The sequence below is a fragment of the Orbicella faveolata genome, unplaced genomic scaffold (genome assembly GCF_042242905.1).
Source record: "Orbicella faveolata isolate gen_17 unplaced genomic scaffold, um_ofav_v1 contig_50, whole genome shotgun sequence".
NCBI classification, from domain to species: Eukaryota; Metazoa; Cnidaria; class Anthozoa; order Scleractinia; family Merulinidae; genus Orbicella; species Orbicella faveolata.
Genome location: NW_028301581.1, coordinates 2,329,618 through 2,351,761, shown reverse-complemented (window position 1 = coordinate 2,351,761; position 22,144 = coordinate 2,329,618). Strand labels below are relative to the sequence as shown.

Here is a 22,144-nt window from a genome sequence, read left to right as displayed (position 1 = left end):
CTTAAATGCAAATGATAAGTGACATCATTATCAGGGCTTCTTTCATTGTATCATTCTAAGGTCATAAATTATTGCTATGGATACAGAGTTGTTCTTGCCTTGCACAGTGTTTACAATCACTAAATCATCATCTTCGAAAGGACTTTGAAATAGATCAGTGTCTGTGGGAGTTCAGCATGCAAACAATGCATTAATTTTTATTTAATGTATTTTTAATTAGTTACAGTTAATTCGATCAATTTCCCTGAACCTATTTGGATTGTCTTTTGTTGCTGTTATTAAGGATTATGCAGTATAGTCCTGTTTCTCAAACCTCCAGGGGAAAAAACCCACCACAAAAACACTAGCATGAAAATATATAATGATTCATGATTGTCTGCAAGTGGCCCATCAGGCTGGAGCTTATCCTGGTTTCCGTGGCATGAAACAACTAGCAGTATTTCTATTCCCCCCTGGATGGGATGCTAGTCCATCACAGGGTTACCCCCAGCAGTAAATTTGCCGATACCCAAGAGCACAACAACCTGGCACAGGGTTGCAAATTTTTTATTGGTGACTGCTACAGCAGTGGTCTTGAACAAGGGGTTTGGTTTTTAGTTATGGGTAGATTTGTTGTCAAAGTATAAGAACTGGAAAAGGTTGTCAGCAACCTTAAAGCAGTGAAATGGGTAGGGGGATAATTCATTGTATTACTTTGTATTACATGCAGCTCTCATAGTTAGTAATAACAACTATTATTTTGTTTTTACTCTGGTGTTTGTGTTCCACGCACTTATACTAATTATGTAAAGTAAGCACTATGGCACAAAATCTGACATTTTTTATTTTATGGGCTGTGTGTACTCTTAGTGTTGCAAGTAACACCTGAAATTTACTAGCAGGCTGCTAAAAGTGAGATTTTTTCCTTTCGAGCACTTTTACACATTACAACGTTATTGCACACAAACCTTAAGATAATTGCGTTAATAAAATTTTATTTTGAATCATTTCACTTACATTCACTTCTTCTAGGTGACTGGTCAACCCGGACAGGTGTGCTGGCCAAAGGGGCAAGAACTGATGATGGAAGAGGCGATGAAGAGGGTGATGTAATGGCAGCAGGTGTTGCGTAGGTGACTTGTGTAGCAGTTGAAACAGTTGTGTTGGCAGCGATGGCACTGGTGACAGGTGTAGTGGTTGAAGCAGTTGCGTTGGCAGGGATGGCACTGGTGACTGGTGTAGTGGTTGAAGCAGTTGTGTTGGCAGGGATGGCACTGGTGACTGGTGTAGTGGTTGAAGCAATAGTGATGGCAGGGATTGTACTAATGACTGGTGTAGCAGTCGAAGCAGTAATGATTGCAGAGATATCACTGGTGACTGGACTAGGGGTTGGAGCAGTAGTGATGGCAGGGTTTGAAGTGGTCACAGTCTGACCTCGTGTCAAAGTGTTGTTATTGCGGCGCGGTCTGTCTGTAAAGGAGAAGAATGCAGCTTAATATTATTATTGGAAAGCACATCTGCACACAATAATAATCTTTATTGAGGAAACCTTTTCACATACATGTGGTTTTCGAAAAGGACCTCAAAGATTAATACTAATTAGTCTAACTAAAAATATGAAATTTATAAAACACTTAAGTTAAATTTAAAATCTGTCTCTTAACCATGGAACTTTGTACTGGTCTTACTAGTCCATGGCACAAATTACATACGCATGTACTAGTGCCTTGTACAGTACAAGCCTATATATAAAAAACCACAGAAACAAATTGAAAATGTAATATTAAAAATCTGATGTTTAATTAATCTGCAAGCAAGCCAGAGTGAAATACAGGCTAGCTTCATTTTGTTCTGTGGTTACTTTTCTGGCAGACAACCCAACAGACATACGGACAAGCTATGCAGACTACTCGGTACTCCGTTAAGTGTTAAAAACAAATTATAAAAATGGAATTGAAGTACAGTGAAGTAAGATTACTTTTCTATGTCCTATTGAACATTATTTTCTATTTTTTTTTCTATTTTACAGTCAGATTATTATTTCATTGGTAAAATCAATGTACTAATGAATTTCCAGGTTACATCAATAAAGATATTACCGGTTAATTATTCATTCGTTGCTGGTACTGAGAAAGTCTTTTTAAATTTCACCTTTTTTCTGATGAAATGTAATTGTAATGAGTTTATGTAATGTGATGTAATGTATTGAATTGTATGTCTTGTAAATTGTTTGCAGGCCCCCATTTAAACCAGCCTACGCTGAATTGGGTGGCCTGTTGAAATATTGCATATAAATAAATAAATAAATAAATATCTGGTGGTATTTAGGGTGTATTTTATATTTTTAAATTGTGTTCGATTTAGTTCGATTGGGTTCGATTAGATTCGGAAATCGAACTCTGTCACACAACCCAATCGTTCGACTAAGTTCGATTGAGTTCGACTACCGAACAGTGGGAAATAGGTGAGTAAGTCCGATTGATCTCGAGACAACAATTTCGGGCATACGACAAAATGAAATTTGGCAGTTATACGAGCGACCAAAAACTAAAAACGCGCGGGTGGCAAAGCTTTGAGAGGCGCGGCTAAAGAGGCCTCGCCATGCGCACGCGCTTTTTTCCCCAAATTAAAGGCTAAGTTACTCACCTTTTTTATGTTTCCAGTGCATGAAAACTTTTTTCTTTTTGCTCCCACCGAATAGATCCAATATCTTGTCGCTACTAGGCACTCCCACGTGGACGACTTTCATAGCCTGTCCTTTTGTGTACGATGAAATGAATCTCAAACTGTTGAAAGGAAATAAACATAAACTTTCTGGCTGTTCGAGCATGTATTGCTATACAGCAAATAACTGTTGAATACAGTGATCAATAGATAGAGATTTACTAGTAAACAATCTAGGCCTGATTTGTAACAATAGTTATTATTGGATTTCCAGTTCAAAGCGATCACTCACCAAGATAGGTCTAACCCTTGTGAGATAACTTTAAGAATTCCTAGGAATTCCTAGGAAAAAATTCCTAGGAATTCCTAGGAATCGAAGGTGTGAATTTTCACGGTAATTCGGACTCGGAATTCCTAGGAATTCCCAGGAATTCCAAGTTTACATGGAGCCGACTTGGAATTCCTAGGAATTCCTAGGAATTCCAACTGAAATATACTCACCTTGGAAATTCCTTAAAATTCTAAAAAATTCCTAGGAATTTCTGAGAATAACTTGGAATTTGTAGGATTTTTTGAGAATAGGTTGGAATTTTTTGGAAAATCTGAGAAAAAGTGGGAATTTTGTATCATTTGTAGGGCAGACAAAATTTTGATGATTAATATCCAGCATTAAAATAGCAAATAAAGTCACTGATATCACATCAAACAGGTTTTAAATCAATGGTTTATTACATTGGCTTTCATGAATTTAAACATAAGAATAATAATATTATCCTGTTTCTTTTCCATTACATCAAGAGTAAAAAGTAAAACTGAAAATTAAAAAAAGGCTGAGTTTGGGCAAACTTAGCTGCTGTTCAGTTATTTCTGTTGATTCCACAGCTTCTTTTGTTGCCCTCTAATTAGGGTGTCAACAGCTAGCCTCTTCATGTTCATCTTTGTTGTATGACACCTAAAACAAAATTTAAAAAATACATTACATTGCGATATATATGAGGTACTGTAAGACTGAGATCCAAATACTTATGTGCTCACAGTTTAATACATGCAGCTAATTAAGACCTGACTGTAAGCTGGTTGAAATGTTAAAAGAGAAGACTTGATAATTGTGAAGGTGCTTGTATACTATTGATAGATATGTTACATAAATCTTGTGCCTACAGTAGATTAAATCAAGGTTTTCCTTCTTCTATAAGTGTATCAACAACTCTCGAATTGGAGGATACACTGTATATATATCACGGTTTTTAGCCAAATTTAGACATTAGAAATATTAAAAAAGACACTTAAAACATTAAAGGAACATTTACACTGTAAATAATAGAGTAAACACAAAAGAATATACAGATGGACAAAAATTGAAGATCAACACGGATTGCCATACAGTCGGGCTGAAACACACAGGAGACATCAAACTCATGCACACTGTGGCTGCCTCGTTGGAGTTTTTGTCAAGAACTATGACTGGGATCAGAGAGAACTGCTATATTTATTTCGTTTGAACAAGTGAGGCGAGAGAAACGACTTGTTCCTCGCAAATCAAATTGTTCAGGCACGCACTCTGGGCAACCTAAATTGTTTCAACTTTGCATTAGCCAGAATTCATTTCATGCCATGACTGAGTGACCCACTCGTGCATGATTCGTGATGATAAAGTTCATTCAAAAGCTTTTGTCTAAATACAAGAATTTACGTTGTATAATATAAGGTTACTTGAATTCGATTACTCACCAAATAATTCTGTATACGGCTAATCTGCCCTTTGAATTTTTCTCCGTTGAAACATCCACAGGAAGACTTTCTTTTAACTCCAAATCTTCGCCAAGAATAACTTGTTTCTCGTTAATGACACTCACGCTGTTTTCTTCTGATCACAGGACCGCAGCAAAAACCATTTTGATATAATTTTGGAAGTGAAATCTACTAAAACGCACGAGCGATCAACCGTTAACGCTGAATTCAAAGATGGGCGCTAAAAGAGAATGAACAACGCGATCTTTGTCACGTTCAGTCACCAGGATAGTCACGTGAAAATTCGCGTGCTGTGATTGGTTCAGTTGATCAGTTGAGGAGAGAATGGAAACTAGAGAAGAAGGAGAGAGAGACTGGCAACGAGGTTGCCGGACCAGTCGCTTTCGATGGCAAGTCTGTTTCCCTTTCCACGCTGTTTTGGTGGTCTTTTGAAAGATGGGTCTTGCTTCAAAAGGAAATAACTACACAAACTTTTTACGAAGAAATCAAGGAGGAAAATGGAACGTACTTTAACTGGTTGATCTGTTCTCGATGGTTGTCAAGATAACAAAGGATCGTGAGGCACTTAAATCAAGTTCACTGCAAAGGTAAGGAATCCAATTTTATAGGGATTTTCTGTTGTGATGAGCTATAATTGTAAATAAATCAAACTAAGCAATGCATTGTGTGCTCTTTAAAAACCCCAAAGGCCGAAATTCACCTAAAAGGTTTCAGATCGACCTGAGGAACCGAGATAAATTCTGCGAAATAAGCTTAAGCTTGTTGTATTAGTCCACCAAATCTATTTTGAGAGCCCACGTGTTTCAACACCCAGTCAGCACAATGCAGCAAGTATAAATTTGCAACGCTTGTCATTTTTCCTTTGAATTATTTATAAGGATTAACATGATATGAGATCTATAGTCTTTTCAATACATCAAGATGTAGGTTTTTTTATTTGTATTGTCATTTATTTATGTCAGTTATTTATTTGTTTCCCACTGACTCATAATCTCTTTGATTCTTTTGATTTTGTTGTGTCATGAATTAAAGTGACCACGAGGACAAGGAAATGCAAGAAACATATTGATGATCCCACTATACCCATACCAAAATCTACAAGATTCGACCACATAAATTGCTTAAAGCAGTCTTCACAGACCAGTTGACGTCATCTCCCTCTCTTGCATCCCTTTTTCTTGGAGATCATTTCCAGCACATGAACAGAAGACCTCAGAGTTTTCGGCTCACCTGAGTGAGATGGCTGTTGGCAAAAATGTTGTGGATGACTTTGATGGATTATGGAGTGAACCTTTATGCAAGAATTGAAGCTTCACAGAAGCATTTGATGAAACCGAGTTGCCTATACCTGAAAAGACTACAGAAACACCAATTGATGTAATACACAACAACTCAGATTTGTCCACAGACAGTGATTCAGGTAATGATGTTGAAGTTTCAGTTGCGACTCCTCTGAAGAAATTGAGAACTCTGACACTGATGGCCATTCACTGGACTCCCCTGATGAAAGTGAAACTAATGGTTCCCAAGAAAAAACATTAATTTTTCTGCCAAAGAATGTGCCTGTATGGCCTTAATTTCAAGACATTGTATGACAATGAGAGGCTGCTAAAGATATCCTTGTTTTAATGAAACTACTGGTAATTTGTCCAGAGAATGTCACAGTACAGTTTTACAAATGTACAGCAAGTGTGTGGAAACTGTGAGCTTTTCATTTATGACATCTGTGAGAGATGTCTTCTTTTTCCTAAAGTCATAAAGGATCAAGTCAAAAATTGTTCAACAGTGGGCTGTGATGGGTATGTGTGTGAATCTACAATTATATTAAATATATACATGCATATATACTTTTGGTTTTATTGAAATTGTAAATAATGTATATTCATTTATGCTGACAGAATTTTTTGCTTAATCTATTTATCAAATCTAAGAGCATCCATTTTTCTATCAGTTAAACTCTGGGTGTTTGATTTAAGGGTCCATACGGGCACATATACACTAACAAATCATGTTGGATCTAAAAAGCAATGTTATCAGTGCTATAGTTTTATGTTGAGTTGTCAGACTTAAACTGGAATTAATGTACATTTGTTTGGAAATAATTATCTTGGAGCTTGAGAACAATAAAAAGGTATGGAACTCCAGAGAAATGATTGTGTTGATTTTTACTAATTGACAGAAACTGATTCATGCACTGAGTTCATCTTTAATTTTGACATTTTGAGAAATTTATAGAAATTTCCAACAATATTTCATGTGTTTTAGCTATTCCCAAAAATTCCTAGATATTCCAAACACATTTTTTAAAACAGTCTGGGAAATAATAGGAGTTCCTAGGAATTCCCAATAATTCCCAGTCATACTTTTCACTATTCCCAAATATTCCCAGAAATTCCAAGGTCTTGGATTAAGCATAATTTGTATGGCTTGGAATAACTTGGAATTCCTAGGAATTCCCAATAATTCCCAGTCATACTTCCACTATTCCCAAATATTCCCAGAAATTCCAAGGTCTTGGATAAAGCATAATTTGCATGTCTTGGAATAACTTGGAATTCCTAGGAATTCCTAGGAATTCCCAGACTACTGGGAATTTATTTCGCAGGGGAAACCCGCTAAGGTTGGAAAGGCAGCAACCAAGCTGTCTGTTATGGTGGACGCCGCCTCGCTTCTTCTAAAACCAACATCTTTTACTCTGCCAGCGTCAACCAGCTTTTTGAAAGCTGTTTTCCTGGGGACTGTTTGAATCCTTTTAGGCCGATGAATAAAAGTCCGCGTCAACGCTCGACCGGCGTGGAGAGGCGGATCGGCAACGTTCTGGACGTCAGAATCGCTCTCACTGGAGCTCTCACTAGTCGAGCGATCACTGTTATCATTACCCATCATGGAAAAAATAAATGAACTTGTCAGCGACCAGAGGGTTTGTGTCTTGCTGAATGCAACGACGCTAACTTACGAAAGACGCTTATTTCGCGGCGTCACAAAGTAACTTGATACTACGTTATAACTTGTAAGGGGCGGTACGCTCTAAAGACACTGACAATGATACCATATAATTTGTGTTACAAGAGGTGGCAAAAATAGGATAATTTTCATGACTTTTACTGCCAGTCACAATGACAAAATCTGAGGATTTTTTAAAACAAATCGTTTCTGTGATCTCTGCTGTCGTCAAACGAAGCGAAGTTGTATTAAATACCGGGCGGTGCTTAATTTGAAACGACAGAAGAGGTGTCACAATTTTTCTCAACTTCAACTTTGGGTGCTCTTTTTTTTCGCGGCAATAGGAAACAGGAATAAAAAAACGCTTGATCGCAGTATATTCTCAGGCACTCTGCGTTGTGTCTTCAGAACCAGTTTTCTCCTATCACAATGGGGTCATTTGGGGAGGTATACAGAGGGTTTTTGTGTGAAGCCTGATAAATGAAAAGAACGGAAATCGCAAGGTGGTGCGTGATTACTGGGCGAGTTCCCGATTTCTAGGCACGTGACGTAATTCACCTGTTAGATTTCAAGGATAAGTAAGGCTTTCTCTGGGCTATAACAATACCATTAGATAGAAAAATACAGTCCTTATAAATAAAACAGAGTATTAATTGAGGTCAAACAATGAATTTTCTCTATTTATGTACGTCCAAATGTAATCAATATGACAATTCGGCGATATGGCAAGAAATCTGATCAACTTCTTTGAATGGAAGTGAAATTTGCATCACAAAAGAGCTGAGGTGCGACAGTGATTCGGCGAACGTGTATTGTAGCTCGTTAGACCGACTGGAGTCTTCAACCTGAACATTGCAAAATCCGCTTTTGATCAGTATTGGAAATTCGTGCTTGGCATTACGATATGAATTTGAATTTGTTTATTGATTTGGAAAGAGGACCGCGATCTGCTTTGGTTCGATGGCTCCAAAGGCGACGTTTGATAGCAGATCCTCTTTGGTGTGCGCAGTGTAATATCGCGATGGAATTAACTGAGAGAAATGGCGAACATGTAGACGGGTTTCTTTGGTGAGTACAGAGTTGCATCTACTGAATCAGTGCGATTCACGTGAAATCTAATGTAGTCTACTATAAAATTGCTTATACACGAAACGAACGCTACACTTGAACAAGAAATAATGACGCGCCTTCAAAGTTATGCTAACTGTTTTAGCCAATAGAGAAAACAGAAAATTTCCATCATTCTTACTTGTTCTTCGAACGTTTTTTCTCTATGCTGGCGTAACTAGAATTAAAATTAGAATTAAAAATCTGAAACCCTGAGAAGAAAAAATGTAGAGTCTCGATCATGCAAACATATCATGAGCCCTTGTATTCGTAGAATCACCATTTCTCGGGCCATTTAAAAAAGGAATTTCTAGCATAAATGGCCACATCCATTAAATAATTCCCAAAACAATTGATGTCGTACCTCTAAAAAAAAAAAACGGCAGGGACCAAAACTGCAACAGTGAACATAAATCATGTTTAGACTCTCTTACGGGAACGGGGCGCATAGGTCAATTAGCAATAGCGTGTATTTCTTTTTGTTTTATTAGGAGATGTAGTGGGTGTCGCAAAAGACGAAGCTTGCGAACGAACAGCTTTTTCGTTGAATTCCCGAAGATCCCTTTGGGAACGCTTCTTCGCGTAATGTTTTCCTTCGTGCACGAGGAGTCACAAAGTAGAATTGCGGAAACGCTTGCCTTAAGCCGAAGTTTAGTTTCTCGCATTTATAGGCGACTACAAGATCTGTGCTCAGTGGATCTCGAAAACAGGTCAATCCTACCGTTTGGAGGACCCGGAGCTGTTATAAAGTGCGACGAAAGCAAGTTCAACCATAAATCCAAGGTAATAAACTTAACCCAAACTGATCCTTATAGAGCTACCTTATCTCAAGAAAACGCACGCAAAAATCCAGAAAGGAAATTTGGGATATATGAACAATTTATCGCTCTTGCCACTATTGTTGTCCAACTAACTTTTGTGACTTTCTTTTATCACCGGTGAATATACGACCATAGCATCTCGTCCCCTCTTTTATGCTAAAAATTAGTTAAAAATACCAACGACACCTTTTGGGATTGTCGCGTAAACTTTCTTTCACCTTAATTTAATTTTAGAAACCGCTCCGGAGAAAGTCGTTTTAATTTTGCCAAAAGCTGTTTCGTTTTGACTGGAAATCGGTTAACCTATCGTCATTTATTAAATGCACAAAAAAATCTCAATTCGGAGATAATGCACACAACCGTTCTTAACGTTCGATGGGTAACATCTTGGTAATGCACATAAAGACCGTCAAATACTAATAAAATGATAAGCACAAATTTAAAGGATAATCTTTTTCAAAAACTCTATAAGAAAAAAGCGACCGAGACAAAACTTACTTTGGTTGTTTATTCCAGTATAACAGGGGAAGGAGAGCAGCCCGTGACTCGTGGGTGTTTGGCATCATAACCACAGAGTATAGTCCCGCGCGGGGTTACTTTAAGGTTGTCGAGAGAAGAAATGCGGCCACCCTTCTACCGATCATCAATAGATGCGTCCTGCCTGGTAGTGAAATCCATACAGACGATTGGGGGGCATACAGACGAATAATGCAACTTCCAAGCGTCCGCAGACATAGAGTTGTCGTGCACGCCCACAATTTCGTCGATCCACGCACTGGAGTGCATACACAGGAGGTGGAGTCTTGCTGGAGCCAGCTTAAACTCGGGCAAAAACAGAGAAAGGGGCTGAGAAGAGAAGATCTGCAATCCTACCTCGACGAGAGAATGTGGCGGCAGTGGAGAGGAGACCATACGCAAATCATGGCAAATTTTATCGCCATCATACCCCTACAATTCTCGACTAACCAACCAGCTCTATAATAAATAATTATAATCTTCTTAAATAGTAATTTTCAAGTTGCTTATAGAGTGTTTTTATTTAAGGACGTTCGCGCGTAAATTTTCTACTCGATAGATTTTTTTTAAACTTCTACTACAGTGAGACTGATGACTTACTTGTTTCAGAAATGAAATAAAAATAGGGGGTCACCGGCTTCGTTTCAGAGATAAGGCGTGTGGAAAACTAGTCTGATTTTGATAAATTGGTGCGCGTAATTCAGCATGCTCTCCAAGTTCTTTAGGTTAAAATATCAAAGATAAGTCAACAGTGGCAAACTATCCTAAGTGAATCTGTGGCGTTCATAATTTCAAATATTTCCATTATTTTCAGAGACCTTAACCCAAAATCCACGCAAAGTCAAAGCGATGGCCATTTGCCCTATTATTCTTCACTTTACTACTTAGCGTGCGCGCTCGATGCATGACGTGGCATGTGAAATTCGTGCGCAGTAAGGATGCACAGAAACAATTAGCACGAACGTCCTTAAGGGAGACTTATGTTTAGTGGCCCAATATTTTATTTTAAATTCGAACGTTAACAATTTAACAGTTCAAACTGCAATACGACATTTGGTACCCCAATACACAGAACACCTGGCTACGCCCCTTCTAATTATATATGTTTTAGATATTATGGTGGCATACTTCAGTTTTAAGAGATTCAAGAGTGCACGTTAACATTTTCTTGTTAACGTCAATGTTGCACGCGCAGCTGGCAAAACTTGGCCAAAAAAAAATTACACGGGAACCACCAGTTACGTTTAAACAAGGGCACTAAACATATTCTTTTCTGCCACATTGTCGTGTCACATTTACGTCAGAGTTTTGTTAGCCACGATATTAGAATATAGAAGAAATAACATTAATTAATGTAAATTGAAGTTTAGCAACTTTCTTTTTTAAAAACGTTAATTGGAAACGGTTCTTTTCGTGCCCTGGTGCAGCCTATAATCTGGAGTTTAATGGGGACTGTGGCGGTCAGGCGGTTGTTTTGTTTTACACTGTGGTAAAACACGACGGGCATTTGAGAACAGTAGGGAAAAGTAGAAAGGACGAGCCGCAGGCAAGTATTTTCTACATTTCTCGAATGTTCTCAAATGTCCGGAGTGTTTTATCACAGCGTAATAAACGTCTTAGGCTTCTTCATTTGCTTTATGATATAGATTTTACACGCGCAAAACAATGACACACGCTTTTTCTATGCTTTATACTCTGATAAAACATAGGTTTTTGACCAATCAGAGCGCGCGCAGGGTCCTATCTATATTGTAATTGTTCATAGATCTAGACACTGTTTTGTTTAAAATATGAAATTGATGTTCAGTGCAATAAAAGTCAAACAAGATACAAAGATATCACTTAACGTTGCGGGCTTTGTCTCGAATGTAACAGAGCATTTTACGTGGATTTGGCACTATGGCTGAGAAGGAGGTGGCCTGCAATCTGCCGGGAACTTGATGCTAAAGGGTGAACGTTATTCACTCACTAACAGGCAGAGCTGCTGCTCGAAGCTATCACAAAAGGGACAATTGTCGTAAACGAGTCGTAGTCAATAGTAGTTCGACAACTCAGTTTGACATACCTAAAAAAAGCAAATAGAGATAAGGATATTACTTTGCACGCCCTTAGAGCTTAGAGCTCATTTCTTATCCGAAAGCTTCGTTAATCGCGTTCATCAACCTAACAGATCTCAGTTCAAGGCCAGGCAAAACGAGGATACATGTTTTCGGAAATTCAGTTGAACGCAACGTTTCTTGGTTTACCCACACCTTAAGTCACGGCGCGCGGCTGACGCAAGGTTGCTGCATGCGAGAAAAGTATAACAAAGTTTTCAGACCATAGATATGAAAACATGAAATGTTCAATACTGAAGTCGTGGAATGACAAGCCATTAGGCGAGTTGTTTTAATGGGGCCTGGTTCTTTCTTCGTAAGGACTACTCCCTACCGGTCAATTCATCTTTGTTGCTGTTTATAACACTTTTTTGACTAAAAATTAAATGTTAAACGTCCCAACCGAATTCAGTGGCAGCTGAAAGAGATCAAACAGGTCGATCCACTTTTTTCCTGAACTGAACAAGAATAAACACAATATGTGCTAATAGATCGTGTCTTCGGCATTGACTAAGATTCCATTTCGAAGAAACATTAGTTTAAAGGGAAGTATCACAAGAGGTCTTCTAAGTTTTTGTATAAACTATGCCAGCGTTAGAAAGGTTCTCTTACTGATCGCAAGAATAACCTTTAAACAAAAAAAAGGCATAAATTCACTCATTAAGATGTGCACAAACCACAATCAATGGCTTTTTTGTGATTTTACTCCAGGTGATACTTTCAAATTTGAAAACGTAGGCCCGACGTTTTCAAACTTTAGACCATTACTTCTACCTGTACGAAGCCAAACCAGTTTGAAACAACTTTCGTGACCAGTATAGCACGTTTAGCAAACGTTAGGCGACTATTAGTAGACTTCCAATTAATTCCATCGCTTTCATTGGATTTTCAAGAAGCACTAACTCTTGGTGAGACTACCCCTTTAAGTTATATGGTCTAATATGGCTGTGCCCTATATAGGAATGGTGACGGTGAATGGTTAAGCTGAAATTTTCAATAGAAGAGAGAGGGGGGGCGATCCAGTTCGCCCATGGGCAAGGACTCGTGGGGCGAGCTGGATGTCAGCAAATGTGTTGACTCTCTTTTAGAAAAAGTTGTAAAAGCTATATTTCACATAACCTGGTGTTATCCCGATTTCATTGTAATGCAGATGTTAACTTCAAAATGATTGATTCTTACAGAATAATATTTTTTTATTATTTTTTTCCAAGCGGGCACGGTAACAAATCCTGCAATCTGATTGGTTCTTAGCGCGGTCCGGATTTTCCTATCTATGACCACGGTCACAGTAACGCTTGCGTAAGTTTTTTTCCCTGACTTTTTTTCGTTTGAGAGCTTGGAAAAAAATAAATAAGTTATTTACCGGCTTAGGGTCGGTCCGTATAGTGAAAAACTGTGACCTCGGACTTGGAAATGCTGCCCTCGGCCTGCGGCCACGGGCAGCATTTTCAAGACCTCGGTCACAGTTTTTCACTATACGGACCTCCCAGCCGGCAAATAACATATAATAGAACTGAAAATTTCTCACTTCGCGGACAATTCTACCCACGAATTTGCTCGAAAACACATTGCGTTAAATTATCTTTCCTGTCACGATCTTTGTAAAAACCCTCCAATTTTTATTTTTAACTTTTTTTTAATGCTATTCAACGTATTTTTGGCCGTTCCAATTGTGTCACGCCTAGGGTCCCATCTTCAAACTTCCTAAGGATTAAAGGGAAACAGTTTTTAAGACCTCGGGCACAGTTTTCCTCAATACGGACCTCCCGGCCGGCAAATAACATATCTATATTTTTCGGGACATTGCATACGAATTAGAAAACATTGTTTTGGTAAGGTTTAAAGGAAAATCAAAAGGCTCTTTGGGAGTACCCCCCGGGTGGGGGGCTTGTGTCACTTTTTATGAAGCTTTATTTGAAACTGAACGCTTTTCGCGTCTTTTTATTGCCTGCTGGCAACCTTGCTCCTGGTTTGTTACAGTGATTCCGATATCGCAAATTGGTAAAAAAAAATAATAATAATAATCAAAAGATAATTTATGTAGCTTCTTGTTACTCATTGAAGGTTGCGTTACATTGTAGCGTGACCTTTACAACACGATATACGATACACGTGTAAGCCAGGTCAATTTCCCACGACAATCTTTAGTCAAGAAAGATACACGTTTCTGTTTTTCAAATCGAAGAGAGCGTATGGAATATAATTTCTCTCTTTCGATTACACTTTCGTGTAACACGCGTGAAGAGGAGAGAGAAAAAGAGAGAGAAAAAAACCGCTAAAGGTGCAGCCTGCAATCGCTCCAAAGCCGGAAGCCAATTTCATTTTTTGTGCTGCGCCGGAAACATTATCATTGTCAAAGTAATTCCATTGATGATTTCCAGATTCCTTGTGAATTGTTCCTTTCCGCCTATTTGTGCTAGCTAGCGTGTTCGTGGTCGACAATCCCTTTTCGACAAGCTAAATATTCAAGAGAAAGTATCTTCTCAATGATGTCTCTGGAAACGGCTTTTAACTGTGCTTTTTTGGAGAAGGTGGACGCGAGTTTACAGTGCCCTATCTGGTGAGTTTTGAAATTCTAATATTGCTTGGTCTAAGAATAACCGTTGTTGAATGCATTGCCATGTTTCTTTCCAGTTTAAATGTTATCCTGAAACCCGTTACCCTGAGCTGTGGGCATTCTGGCTGTGAAAAGTGCTTAGCTAATCTGGCTAGAATCGCTACGCCAAAGTGTCATACATGTCGCACGCCATTCACAGCGAACGGCCTGAAGCTTAACGTCATCATGGACACCATGACCAGAGATCTAAATGTAAAATGTTTAAGCGGAGGCTGTGAGTGGAGTGGCATTTATCCCGAAGCAGAGGACCACTATAATGAATGTCCTAAACTAGAAGAAAGGTGCAAAAACGAGCACTGCACACATGTGGCCGCTCGGGAAACGATGCCAGCCCACAAGGACGTCTGCCCGAAACAAAAGCTCCCGTGTATGGACTGTAAACTGCTGGTACTTAGAGATGGCATACAACATCACCACGACTTTATGTGCATCAATTCGCCAGTACAATGTCCGTTGGAATGCGGAACGCTGTTACCACGGTATGTTGATTATTCCCAATTTCTGGCCGGAACAGTCGATTTCTCGAAACAATGTGATATGGTTCATGAGAGGGATGCGGGATTGTCACTTATTTTCACGATATTTAAATTACACGATGTGCCAAAAAAAATGCTAAATAGGCGACCTGCGAAAGAACTTGTTTCACGTTTTTAACGTTTTTTTAAGCCAAAGCATAAAAATAAGGTGGTCGGAATAGCATGCTTGATCCACTTTTCGAAATTGCGATCCCACGAAACAGGCAGCCATAGAGGATCAACATAACATACGAATAGGTTATTGCTTGAGGTGAGAGTCAAAAATAGTCACTTAAGAAAACGAAACCTGGTTGACCGTTGACAAAGAGTGAACTGAACAAGGAAAACCGTTCTAAGTAGGGGATATATATGCACCCCTTGCGAAGGTAATAGAGTTTTGATGGTATGCAAAGACGCAATATACAACTTTTGCTTTAAATTTCATTTAAACTTCAAAAAACTCAGTTAACCTGATAGAATTCAAAGTCCTTTATAATGTCGTTATATAGCACTTGCTTGCAAATCTGATGGCACAAAGCGACGTTCTCGAATACTGGTTTCCATCCTATTTTTCTCTTCGGCGTAGAATTTTCGAAAAACAGTTCCAAGTCCTCCGCTAGTGGCAGGATCAGGATTTTTTTTTGTCTTGAAGAGAGTACAAGATACACTTTCACAATTGAGAGACTCCTCTTCGTTGCTCTGTCAGTGTTTCGACTATCCTTGTCTTCGATCTAATAACTTGGAATTTTTTTCCTCTTTGTATTGATGAAACCTTTCGGTCATTTTTGCGATTTCAGCATCAAAGCCGTTTTTGCGTGACGTCAGTCCTGAATCATCTAATAATTTTGGTATTATTAAGACAACTATCCAATAATAGAAACGTCTTCCAAATTTGGTCGTTGCCAGCCGGTAAGCTGGAATTGTTTTTTTAAGATGCTCTAGATCGGGGTTACTAAATTTTTTTACACAGCGCTACTGAGTTAAATAAGTAACTAAACAAAAAAAATGGGATTCTGTCTTGATGCTTTAATCTATGTGAGGACATTATAATTTAACAAAAGGACACGGGTGATTAAAACTCTAAACATGGTTATCGGCGAACGCATTTAGTTACTTAGAATCTGCGATAAATTTATTTATTAGTGGAGAAAACAGTTGGCGGTGTTCGACCACCTTGTTATAACTTCTTGATATATTGTAACAAAAGGTAATATCCCATCCCATTTTCAGGAACCATGTAAACCTACATTTGGAGCTTTGCAGCAACAAAGGTATCGAGTGCCAGGTTCCTGGCTGCAAAAGAGTCGTGGAGAGAAAACACTACCAGCAGCATGTGTTAGAGGCTGCTGAAAGTCATTTCAACCTGCAGAATGCAGAAATTCAACGGCTTAATAGGATATTAAACAAAGAGGTAAAAAATAACGGGCTTTAATTTATACCATTCAATATATTCCCATGAATAAAAATTTCTTAAGTTTAATGTTTGATCAATTTCCCTGCCCTCATCAATAGTCAAATTCACATATTGAATAGTATACAGCATACACATTTTATAATTGAGCATGCACATCTTTAATACATTGGGGTAACATTAAAATAAGCTGAACTAGTAGTAGATGTATACTTTATTCACCCTCGGAAATGTAGAGTAGCTTTAACAGCTAATGTTAAGGAGCATTTCAACAGCACAATGGGCAAAGACCAGACCACAACACCGGGAACTTCCCTGCTTTTGCGAGCAGGAGTGTGTGGGTTCTTTAACGTCCCCTGCTGACCATAACAGTGAAGATGCAGGAGACGGGGCCTACGGTTTATCGTCCTTATCCGAGAAGACTAGAATATCTAACCATTTGCAGATGTCATTGCAAAGGAAGCATATTCTCCTCAGTTATTTTAAGACCCTGAGTGTTGGTCCGGTCTGGGGCTCGAACCCAAGACCTCCCGCAGTCTGACGCTCTACCAACTGGGCTAACCGGTCGGCAGTGGTAACTGCCTCCCCTCTTTTGTTACTCACTCACTCACTCACTCACTCACTTGCTCGATGAAATTCACGACGACTCCCCTGTTCATGTGGCAGAAGCACAAATTTGCATTCTATATTATAGAGGGTCATCCAAATATAAAAATAACTTGGTTAAATGCCGGCTGTTAGTCATATGGTCATAATCATTGACAAATGTAATGAATACCATCATCATTACAGGATTACAATGCAGAGAAAGAGGAACCAGAAGCGGACAAGGTTATCTCTTTTAAATGGGAGATAGAAGAGTTCCCCACCAATATGGCCCTTCTGAACACGAGACAGGAGCCACTGACCAGTAATGTTTTCAGGAACGGGAGAGACAGTTGGAGGGTTCTGCTGACACAGGACATGGATTTGTTCCTGCAACTTGTGTCAGCAGCAAACCTAGTGACAGTTGAGATAAGGTAAGAAAATATAATTAAAAATTATTCAATGAGTGCATGATGGATTGGAAATGGCAGATAGCCAACGAGGCATAGTGCCAAGTTGGGTATAACTAACTCATATCCAACAAGTGCTTGTGGAAAATTTGTTTTATTGAAAACATCCAAAGAATTGCGATTAAAAGAATTGAAAGAACTGCAACCAAGCATATTTGTGGTCCATGGAATATGAAATCACATACAGGGAATAACTGAACACTTGATTGATCTGGTTAAAATGGAAAACCATATGTTCATTCCGTAAAAGTGTATGATTTGCATTCAAAATGTAAGGCAGTAAAATTATGCAGTCAAAGTACCGGTACACCTTTAATCGTCACTCGATCTATTAGAAGGTCTAGCTGCTGGAAAATGATGAGTATTATTCAATACCTTTGAAACTTTATTTCTTAATTAGGTTTGTGATGATGCCTGGAGGAGATAAAGAAGAGGTTTTTTTCCTCAGCCACACTACCCTCAAAGAAGGGCAAATGTGGGGATTAAATTTACAAAGAATAAATAAATGGGTAGAACAAAATGGGAAGCTGAGAATCAAGTTTATAATTTATTTTCTTAGATTTTAATCACTTTTTTGGGCTACAGTATACCTTTCTAAACTGAAACAATCAAAACATTAAATGAGAACAAAGGATGTTGCCTTTTTGCCTAAATAAATCAATGACATTGAATAAAAGAGACAGTAGTCCATCGAAAAAAGATGCAGACCCATAGGAAAACTTGCCTAGTCTCAATACTTTTGCGTGGCTTTCAACATAGTGGGTTTTGCATTCATACAAAGAGACTTTGAATGATTCAAGTAAACAGTTATGATACCTAACCTAACATGCTTTAACATCGAAGATCAGTTTTAGAACAACATAGCCATCCCCGATCTATTGTTCTCAATTTACATTTTGATTGGTCTAACCTTCTTCTTGGCTTGTAGGCCAACCGTAAAATTTAATTTACGCAATGTAAAATGTAAAGAAGCTTTGTTGCGGATTTTAACAGATTTTCGAACAGTAGAAATTTAAATTTGTGGCATAGGAAACCTTAAAATCAAGTGCCATTGTTACTAACAATTGCCATAATAGAGCCCTGAACCTGTCAGCAACCATATTTGTGACTGTGGATAGATTTGTTGGAAATGGATTGTAAATTGAAAATTAATGCTAAACTTTTCAGGTTGTTTCAGAGCGTGGTAAAAATCAATATTTATAACTCTAGTTTGATTTCAATCAAATTAAGGTCATGTCTTAACTTCCTTTATATGTTCAAAGATAATATTTTTCATGGGTTAAGTTACCTACCACTATAATTTCAGAACAGTTTAGCCAAAGAAATCTGTGAAATCCCTGTGACATAGCTCCTTTAGCCATATAGACATAGAATATTGATCAAATGTATGTATCATTTTAACAGAAAATATAATTGTAAATTCCAAGGTGGGATGTCCTATTATCCTGCCGTGAATACATGCAAAGTAATGTATCCTACAATCATGCTGCATCAAAACAATTGAGAGTTTTGCAAACTTAACATAAAAAAGGAGGCAGCGTTTAAGGTAGCCAAAAATGTTGTTCCCAAGAAACGTGTTGCATTTAGTTGCATATATTTGGTAGAATTGTAATAACTTGATTACTTTTTTTGCTGCCCTCAAACATCTTGGCAGACCTCATGAAAGGAAGGCAAACGTAAAAACCATTTTACGCCTCTCCATTTGGAAGATTGTGATCCCTTTTCTTAGTTTTTGTTTTCAAGGTTTATTGATTGCCATCATATGTATGCATGAGTGTCGTCAGAGTAAACCGCAATCTATAGTTGATACTAAAAGGCACAATAAGGTTGATAATATTGAACCTTAATAAAGGAATCTAGATTTGTAAAAAGTGCATTATTGTTGAGTTGTATATGTTGTAGTTAAAAATTAAATTCAGGTAAAAATAATTTTAACCTAGTTCAATTCTCAATTTCCCTTGTCTTCTAACCCTAATTATTCATAATCAATGAATAAAAGGGTTATGAGACAAAGGAATTTAATTTTTGCATGAATTTAATTTTTAACTACAACATACTTTTAAGAATTTTAAATATATACATTATTTAAAGAGGAGAATATACATGACCGTTACTTTTAAAGCTGAGCTGAATAAGTACTTACACATATTAATTTACATTTTATCTATACCTGCTGCCAGACCCTTACTGGTAAATTTTCCCAACGAAACTTACTTCAAGTTGAAAAAACAAAAAACAGCTTACCTTATTCATGTTACATACACAAAGTCCAGCGGAAATTACAAATTACCACGCAGTAACTGCAAAATTTTCCCTTCCCCCCGTCGTCACCTCTCCTTATTTCGGCTACACATTTTCTGGATCCCATTTTCTTTCTACGAGGGGCTCACAAACAACGAGAAATAGTTTCTTTACCAGTCTACCTCGGGTGAGATGTCACGTTCTCTGTACCAGTCTCTTTTTCCTATCGAGCTGGACTTTTTCGATAGTCTTATCAAACGTATTGAACAAGACGATTTTTATCGAACTCCATAACAATCCGCCTCGATGAAAATCCAACTCGATAAAAAGTACTCCACCTCGATAAAAGTAATCCACCTCCATAACAAGTCGATTAAAAGTAATCCACCTCGATTAAAAGTAATCGACCTCGATGTAAAAATCATCGTGGTGGATGTAATTGTATCGTGCACGAATTGTTTTTCGTACTCGATCATATTTTATCATGGTCGGTTGCCCAGAAACAAAAATTGATCCAGAAAAGCTGTCCAAGATGAGTTGTCAAGTGTAGGAAAAGTGTCTTAGTCAGTGTTGAACCAGCGGATCTCACTAGCGATATCTCAACAACCTAGCGCCTTACCGATTGAGCTAGGAGCGCTAATGATCCATTTGCGATGAAATTTTGAGTACGTAAAAGAATTTGTCTGTGTGGCATGCATGTGCGTTTTCGTGCCATTAAGCAAAGTGATCGCAAAATCGATGATCGTTTCAAACAGCTCAATGACGAACCAGAGCAACAATTTGCAGAAGATCGTTTCAATCAATTAAAAAAAAATCCGTCCATGACGAGTTGTCAAGTAAAGGAAAAATGTCAAAGCCAGCATTGAACCAGCAGATCTGACTGGCATTGTTCAGCGGTTTAAATTGACAACTAGGTTTTTCTTGTTAACAAAAATATAATAAAATGAAGAGCCAAAAGAAAGAAAAAAAAAACAGGGGAAAAATTCGGGATTTGAACCGACATCCTATACCAAATTTTACCGCATCCACACGCTTTAATCACTTGCGCCATGTAACACATGCTAACAGAGGCTGGCAAATTTACATAATGACTTCCTTTTGTTTCGCTTCATTGCACACCATTCAAGGACTCTTCGTCCATTTTCTCGAAAGCGAAAAGCAAACAGGTGAAAAAAACAGCAAGGCATTGTTAAGTAAGTAAATTGAAGGCCATATGCAAAAAATCAGGCACTTTTGATGAAAAAAGTTTTTGACCTAAATAGTCACTTAGGAGGGTTTTCCACTAGCATCTTCAAATAGCCTGAGTGGCATTACACGACGAGGTGTTCAAAAGAATATTCGAATTTTACGCTGATTTATTAGATCGGGAAGAGTTCGAAAGGAGTGGTCCTATGTGACTGTGTTCAACGATTTGAATGTAGTTACCTCAACTGGTTCACCAAGTTGCAAACCATTTTCTGATTTTAGCATGACTTATGGTTTTGATAATTTCTATGGTGAAATGGATGTCGAACTTGATATGACCAAAGATTATACAATTTTTGCTGGTGTCAAATAGATTTCAATGTTAGGAGTGATATTTATTTGGGGATTTGAATGGGTAAAAGGAAGGTGATATATTGATATCATATTTCTTTATGAAAAGTAACGGTGTGTTTTCTTGAATGCAACATTGAAAGGAACAAACAATTTCACATTTTTAACCGGCAATAAAAATAAATTCATAAACAAGCAGATAATGTCATGGAGTACTAAAACGGGTAATAAATTAATCACTACTATTGCTGGAATTGATCCGATAGAAATCAAAGAAACAGATCCCCCATCCAAGATACAGAAAACTTCATTTACGATTGATAAAGTCTGCTCATCTTTTGAGAATGGGTTTCACAATGAACTCTTATGCAATTGGTGGAGATGCTTTTCATGCTATGGAAGCCGTAGAAAAAAAGTTAGGAACATATTTCGGGTTGGACTAAATAATATGTGACCGTGCACAGGAAAACATACCCTAACGCTTTTCCGTTAGATGGGCAAAAGTGTTAAGCATCCGTTAGTCATCCGTTAGTCATCCGTTAAAAACGTTACAGGCATTAGCCCAACCGTTAGACGTTAGCATCAGGCCGTTACAAGGGAGACTACAACCATTAGCAAGAGACATGTATCCATTAGCCATTAACATTAGACTGTTAGACGGAACAGCATAACCGTTAGCAAAAACTCTGTATCCGTTAGCATGGCTAGAAAAGTCATTAAGATCCATTAGAGTAAACTAGCATACGTTAAACAGGTAATGATTCCATTAGAATGGCATGACACGCATTGAAGTAGAAAGTGGTATGTAGTGTGAACGAGAGCAGCTCTTGGCTTCCATTTAGTTCAAAACAATCATGAGAGATAGCTATCTCTCGACGAGATGTTTTTGCA

General features: G+C 38.0%; 4 protein-coding genes and 3 long non-coding RNA genes across 7 annotated transcripts in view; 4 read left to right on the top strand and 3 right to left on the bottom strand.

The window, feature by feature from the left end:
- LOC149095575 (uncharacterized) overlaps positions 1-22,144 on the top strand; it is a 55,634-nt gene that overhangs the window by 15,643 nt on the left and 17,847 nt on the right. The window lies entirely within an intron of this gene.
- LOC149095581 (uncharacterized) lies at positions 43-2,728 on the bottom strand. The gene is made up of 3 exons (XM_089281933.1): positions 2,626-2,728; positions 997-1,470; positions 43-161 (listed from the first exon to the last, which is right to left on the bottom strand). The coding sequence occupies exons 1-3, from the start codon at positions 2,726-2,728 to the stop codon at positions 43-45; spliced, it is 696 nt and encodes a 231-aa protein (XP_089138059.1).
- LOC149095580 (uncharacterized) lies at positions 3,350-4,627 on the bottom strand. Its single transcript, XR_016204815.1, has 2 exons — positions 4,375-4,627; positions 3,350-3,595 (listed from the first exon to the last, which is right to left on the bottom strand). It is a non-coding gene; the product is annotated as an uncharacterized LOC149095580 (long non-coding RNA).
- Positions 4,779-6,545, top strand: LOC149095579 (uncharacterized). The gene is made up of 2 exons (XR_016204816.1): positions 4,779-4,982; positions 5,428-6,545. It is a non-coding gene; the product is annotated as an uncharacterized LOC149095579 (long non-coding RNA).
- On the bottom strand, positions 7,161-20,275 carry LOC149095576 (uncharacterized). The gene is made up of 3 exons (XR_016204817.1): positions 19,721-20,275; positions 9,765-10,241; positions 7,161-7,261 (listed from the first exon to the last, which is right to left on the bottom strand). It is a non-coding gene; the product is annotated as an uncharacterized LOC149095576 (long non-coding RNA).
- Positions 7,889-10,736, top strand: LOC149095578 (uncharacterized). The gene is made up of 3 exons (XM_089281857.1): positions 7,889-8,406; positions 8,937-9,228; positions 9,783-10,736. The coding sequence occupies exons 1-3, from the start codon at positions 8,243-8,245 to the stop codon at positions 10,245-10,247; spliced, it is 921 nt and encodes a 306-aa protein (XP_089137983.1). The 5' UTR covers positions 7,889-8,242; the 3' UTR covers positions 10,248-10,736.
- On the top strand, positions 14,661-18,180 carry LOC149095577 (TNF receptor-associated factor 5-like). The gene is made up of 4 exons (XM_089281929.1): positions 14,661-14,974; positions 16,241-16,421; positions 17,214-17,440; positions 17,877-18,180. Exons 1-4 carry the CDS (start codon positions 14,661-14,663, stop codon positions 18,040-18,042), a joined length of 888 nt encoding a protein of 295 aa, XP_089138055.1. The 3' UTR covers positions 18,043-18,180.